We start from the raw sequence: 6,000 nt of genomic DNA on the forward strand, positions 1-6,000 counted from the left end.
ACCTCCCACAGCAAGGCCACACCTTCTAATTCTTACCAAACAGTCCCACTAACTAGGGAGCAAGCATCCGAACACAGGAGCCTATGGGGGCCATCCTCATTCAAACACCACAGCCCTTCCCATGGCAGAGATTGTTTTCACATTGTGTTTAAAAGATCAGTGGGAATTGTGCTTTATTACAGGTAATTTGCTAAGTGTCTGGAGCTTAGTGAATGCTAGGCAGTGCCCACTGAGCTCTCTCTCCAGTCCCTCTGTGTGTGTGTGTGTGTGCGCGCGCGCGCGTGTATGTCTGGTGTGTGCATGTGTGTGTTCTGTCTACTGTTACTCGCCACAGTTGTTCTGCATATATAACTCTAACTTCTGGGCTGGAGAGATGGCTCAGCAGTTAAGAACACTTACTATGCTTGCATAGGATCTGAGCTGGTTCTCAGCACCTGCGTGGGGTGGCTTATACCACCACCTGGAACTCTAGCATCAATACCTTCTTCTGGCCCTTTTGGATCCCTGTATTTATATACCCCCACACAGGAATCCATACCTATGATTAAAAATAATAAAAACCCTCTAATCGTACCTTTAAAAATATTTTCACCTTGTAAATATTTTCACATTCTTTGTAAATTTCACATTCATTAGCAATAGGTTTCTCTTGTAAGTACAGATTCCCAGGTTAACTGTTATCAGGCACTGGAAGATGTTTTGCTTTTACAAAACCGCACTGTGATGGACATCTTTGTGCCTAAAGCGCGTCCGTGTTTGTATCATTGCCTTAGTCTCCATTCTGTTGCTGTGAAGATGCCATGGCCACCACATTTAACAGGATGCAGAGAGCATGGCAGCGGGCGTGGCAGGCATGGAGAAGTAGCTGAGAGCTACATCCTGATCCTTAGACAGAGACAGAAACACTAGGACTGGCATGGGCTTTTAAAACCTCAGCCCACGCTCCAGTGACTCACTTCCTCCAACAAGGCCACACCTCTTAATCCTTCTAATCCTTTCAAACAGTACCACTCTCTGGTGACTAAGCTGTTTTTTTTTTTTTTCTTTTGATTTTTCAGTCTGTGTAGCCCTGGCTGTCCTAGAACTCATCCTGTAGAGCAGGGATTAAAGGCATGCACCATCACTGCTCAGTGTGACGAAGCATTCAGATATATGAGTCTATGGGGGCCATTCTTATTTACACCACCACAGTCATTTTTAGGGTCTATTCCCAGAACATGGGTTCCTGGGTCAGAGGGTCTGAAGGCTTTGCAGTCCGTGGTATAGCAGTGTATCCCCAATCCATTCACAGCGAGAATTCCACTCGGTGACTGAGCACTCCCCTTCGCAACAACTGCTGGGCTCTCTTCCTACAGCCAGATAGCATTCCGAAGATTGTTTACGTTGCTTGGATAACAGGCCGAGAGCCAACAGCAGATTCAGAGCCAACTATCAATCATCTATCATAGCAAGAACAGGAATAGTCTGCTGGTTTCAAGCCTCCCCCAAAGCCCAAATCTTGTTTATGACATTGCCTTCCCACCCCAGCCCTTCCTTAGGTAGTGCCCCTTGGGAAGGAGCCCCACCGTACCTCTGCAGATCTGTATCTGCGGTTCAGCTTTCTCCCAGCTGTCAGGTGACTCTCATGGTTACTGAGCCTGGCCCAGGCCCAGACATCGCACGGAGGAGGCTGTGATGAGGGCGATGCCTATCTCTTCCTGCTTGACTGTCTTTCCTGTCAGATGAGTCAACACGTGCCCAGTGGTGCCCCCATCAGAGGGTGCAGCCTCTCCCTGCTAGGGTGCGGTGGGTGGAGGTGTCTGGAGACCCGAGGATGGTGGTACTGAATAGAGAGGGCAGGACAGAGCACGGCTAGAGACCACACAGCCGGTCATTGCAGCCTCTGTGAATGATCTGCTCCTGCCAGCCTTAGTTGGACGGAGTTCCATATTCCTTCCCCACTGAAATGATATTCCCACCCCCCTCTTTTTTTTAATGTGAATGTATAAAGACCTGATGATGTGAGCCTCTGGCCCAGGGCAGATTGCGGGCGTGTCAGGTGACTTTTGAAGAGCATAGAGGAACTCTTCCATTTCTCTCCCTTTGTGAGACTTGGTCTTGGGGTGATTTTTGAAAGTCACCAGCTCTTTAGGGTGTTGTGGGACTCCTGAGGATGACATGAGAGCCAGATAGCATTTCTGTAAGCCTGACGGAGGCACATCTCACCAACCGAGGCAGCCTGCTACTGCTAGGGTTTTCACCATGTCTTTGGCCTAGGAGGAGGCTAAGGTCTGTGTTGTTTGTTTTTGTGTGTTTGTATAAAGACTCAGGAAGAAATGGAAGTCACAGGCCATGAAGGAAAGCAAGACGACCTCTCCTCCACCCCCTCCGTATTCCTTGGGACCACTGAAGCCGGCCTTCCTTCTGCTTCCTCTCCTCACCCCATCAAGGTCCCGTGACAGCTCTGGGTCTGACCACACCGTAAGCCACAGCTGCTTAGGTGTCAGGGACGCACAGAGCCCTTATGACAATGGCAACAGAGACTACTTATTCCCCAGATAGTCGTCTGGATGGTACCTGGCAGCTGGCACGGCACCTCGAGATCAGCACACAAGTTTCTCACTTCCGGTGCCATCCACCTGGGCTGGGGGCGGGGCAGGCGGGGCTGCAGAGTTAGCATCCCACAAGAGCTCTGCAAAGGTTCTGAGTGGGGGAAGACCGGAACGCTACCTAGGCTCCGGAGGAAGGGGCTGTGAAGAACTCAGGCCATCGTGAAGATTGCGTCGAATAGAGACGCCGGTCAGCTACACATCTGCACCCTCAGGAAGCCGCGGGAAAGGGTGCCGAGGCTGCCCCTGTTGCCTAGCTCCAGCTCACTGCCCCAAGCCACCTTTTAGCCTGATCTCCTAAAGCCAAGCACCTTTGTCACTCTTTCCGAGGCCACTGAGACCGGGAGGAAGCTTGGTTCTTCTTTCCTTCTCAACACCTGGAAAGCAGCTGGCCCGTGGTGACTAATCTCTCAGGGCCTGATGGTTTACGTGAATGACAGTTTCTCATAAGCAGTTTTAAAATGTGAATGATAATCCTCGGCACTGCTGGCTGTGGAGGTTTTATTTTCTTCTTCGATCTCAGGACTTCAGGAGAGAAGCAGAACGGAAGTAGAGAGTGGATGGCTGTCTACTGTCTGTGTGGTACATGAGGGCGATACAGCCTGGAAACAGGTTTCCTGTCCCCCTGCTCTCCCGGAAGAGGGCTGGTGGTAGGGGGTGAGAGTACAACTACTTTACCCCAGCCTCACCCATACTGGTTTTAACCGGACTGATTGGAGCTACTAGGAAAGACGACATTCATGCAAAACAAAAACTTTAACTAGCTGGAATGCACTTTCATTTTGGTTTTTAGAGAACTGTTGCGGGTTTATCTCCAGACTCTGGAAGAGGCCGCTCACAGCTCCCTGGTGGGTGAGCGCCCCCTCCTCCCATGGAGTAAACGCCAAGTCAAGTGAAAATCGAGAAAAAAAAGCAGCCCAGTTTCCTATAACAGAAAAAGCCTTTGGTTTCGTTTTGTATCTTGATTTTTTTTTTTTTTTTTGTCCTAAAAACTGTAAAAATAGTCTGTCCATACTCTGCTTCAGGGAATGAGCCTGTGAATGCTACCAGGCGCAGGCAGGAAGGGTGTCTGCTTCCTGCTACACCTCACTGCCACCTTGGGCCTTCCTTGCTTACATTTGACTGAGTGGCCTCCGCTGCTTTCCCTTGGGGCTTTGAGGAATCCAGTGATGTTAGTGGTTGCTGAGCAGACCACAGGGCCACGGAGCGATGCTCAGATTAAAGTGAGTTATGCAACCACAGCACCCCACGTCTGCCCACAGCACCCCACGTCTGCCGTCCTACACAACTTCGCCAGTAGCTTGCCTTTTCAGAAAATCCCACCACCACAGGCCGGCAGAGCTTGGACGCTGTCATCCCGTGCCAGCTGATTGCCAGCTCCAAGGGGCCACTGACTTTAGCATTAGTTATTTCCTTTGTGGGCTTTGTACATTTTAGGTCCTGTTGCTGTCTTAGAAAAAGCTCTGTAGAAAAATCAGGCAGGGATTCATGTTTATTTTTATTTTTTCCTTTGCTAAGTTTTTGGGACTCAAAGGTAGCAAAAATGCTGTGAAAGGGAAATATTAGAAATATTAGAAATAGTGATCTTCAGGGGATGGGTGACTGTGCCCTCTCACAGTGCTTCAGTCCCTCACAGGGCTCTGCCAGGCAGGGCAGGTGGGGCAGAAGATTGAAATCCAGATAGCTCATTATCTCTGAGAGCTAAAGAGCTTTGATCTCCAAGTTGTTATTGCTTTCACTATTGTTGTAACAGGATAGCCTTCCCTCACCCCCATATCAAAAGGAAGCCTTTTCCTTTCGACTTTTTATAAGCTAAGTCAATGAAGTCTGTTTCATCTGAGCTCCAGCTTCGTTCAGTTCACACAGGTGTATGCCCTCAGCTGCTCTGGCCTCAAATCTGTGCCAGCTGAGTGGCTGTCCCATCCTCGGGTCAGTCTTACTGGAGTTTCTACAACCCACAGATGCCTTGTCAACAGTACCATTTAACACCAGCATTCAGCCACCAGGTGGCCAGATGCTGAAGGTTTAGACAGAGATGATTTAAACATGGTCTTTGCTGCATGGTAGACAGTGGGGAACACATACTGGTTCTAGTTCTAAAGTGATCTTTGCTTCTTCTGGCATTAGTGAAATAGCTTTAAACTATTTCAAGGGAGAAGCCTTGGCCACACCCAAGGCCACACCCATGACATTTGGTGGTAGTCCTTTCTCTCCAGGAGCCGTGCTTCTCACCTGGCTGAGAGCTCACACTGAATCTTTCCTGTGTCCCTGGCGTCTTGGGAGAAAGGAAACTGGTGTGGGCTTTACTGCTGGAACTGGCTGGGAGCCAGTGCAAAGCTGAGCCCAGCAGGGTGAGGCAGGGTTAGCTATGGTGTGCTGGTTTCAGGAATGCCTGCTTTGCCTGGTGGCTTGGACTATGAATTGCAGAGTTTCCTAGCAGTTCTGTATGGCTGACCTAGTTGGGGAAGATTCCCACACAACTCCAGGTGGAGGTGGTGAGAAACCTGTTTTCATTTGGAGAGGCAGGATCATCCCAAGAGCCTTTTCCATGGTGTGGTCCAGCCTACAGCGAGGTGTGGCGGAAGATGCAGGCTAGCTGGCTCAGGTCCTGGTGCTGGTGCTTGGGAGGGTCTGCCGAAGGTCTCTCCAGCCTCTAGTGCTGGTGCAGTTGGGTGCCAGTTCCAGGAGGTTTCCATGGCAACCTTAATGCCTATTAGGGAACACTGTCAGTTTTGTGAACATATGCTAGATGGAGATCTTGTTTTCAGGGAAAGGATTGGGACAGTGCTTAGCAAATAGGAACGGACAGAGACTTTCTGGCAAGAGCTCACACCCGTTAAATAGGATACCTCAATGCTACATGTTTTTGTCTTTGAGACAATATTTTTTTTAAGGTTTTTACACTCTCTTACCTGTAAGCTGATACCTAAGACTTTCGGCAAAGTCAGTGTTTTTTAATGCCTTTTCCCCCATTGTTTGCTTTAAAGTGAAATTTGTAACTGTTTGAAATAAATAATTTCTAAAACTGTACTTGAGATGTTTTTCTGCTTTGGGAACCTTTTCATTAAAAGGAAAACCTTCCGTAAAGGATGAGGAAGGCTAACTAATTAAATAGGACAGTTTTTGAGAGCACAGCCGCTCAGTCCTCTAACCCTGACTCGAAGAAGGCAGAGATGGGAGGATTTCTCCAAGTTTGAGGCTAGTGAGGCCTGGTATTTCACTTATACCATCCTCACAGACAGACAGACAGACAGACACACACACACACCACACCACACACACAACACCACACCACACACACACACACACACACACACACTAAACTTTGGAGTAGCAATTTCTCAAAAGGTTTTGGTTAGTGAACGTTTTCCCCAAGCAAGGTCTGGTATTTCTGGAAGGAGGCTCATGTGTC

At 48.9% G+C, this 6,000-nt stretch overlaps 1 protein-coding gene across 2 annotated transcripts in view; it reads left to right on the forward strand.

Moving 5' to 3' along the window:
• Positions 1 to 5,618, forward strand: part of Il6r (interleukin 6 receptor) — a 52,037-nt gene extending 46,419 nt beyond the window's left edge. For both annotated transcript variants that reach the window (XM_052180004.1, XM_052180005.1), the window contains exon 10: positions 2,304 to 5,618. In XM_052180004.1, the coding sequence (XP_052035964.1) occupies positions 2,304 to 2,541 (238 nt within the window). In that variant the 3' untranslated portion in view covers positions 2,542 to 5,618. The remainder of the gene's footprint in view (positions 1 to 2,303) is intronic.
• Positions 5,619 to 6,000: the final 382 nt, after the last annotated feature.

This window comes from Apodemus sylvaticus, chromosome 4, assembly GCF_947179515.1.
Source record: "Apodemus sylvaticus chromosome 4, mApoSyl1.1, whole genome shotgun sequence".
Taxonomy (NCBI): Eukaryota; Metazoa; Chordata; class Mammalia; order Rodentia; family Muridae; genus Apodemus; species Apodemus sylvaticus.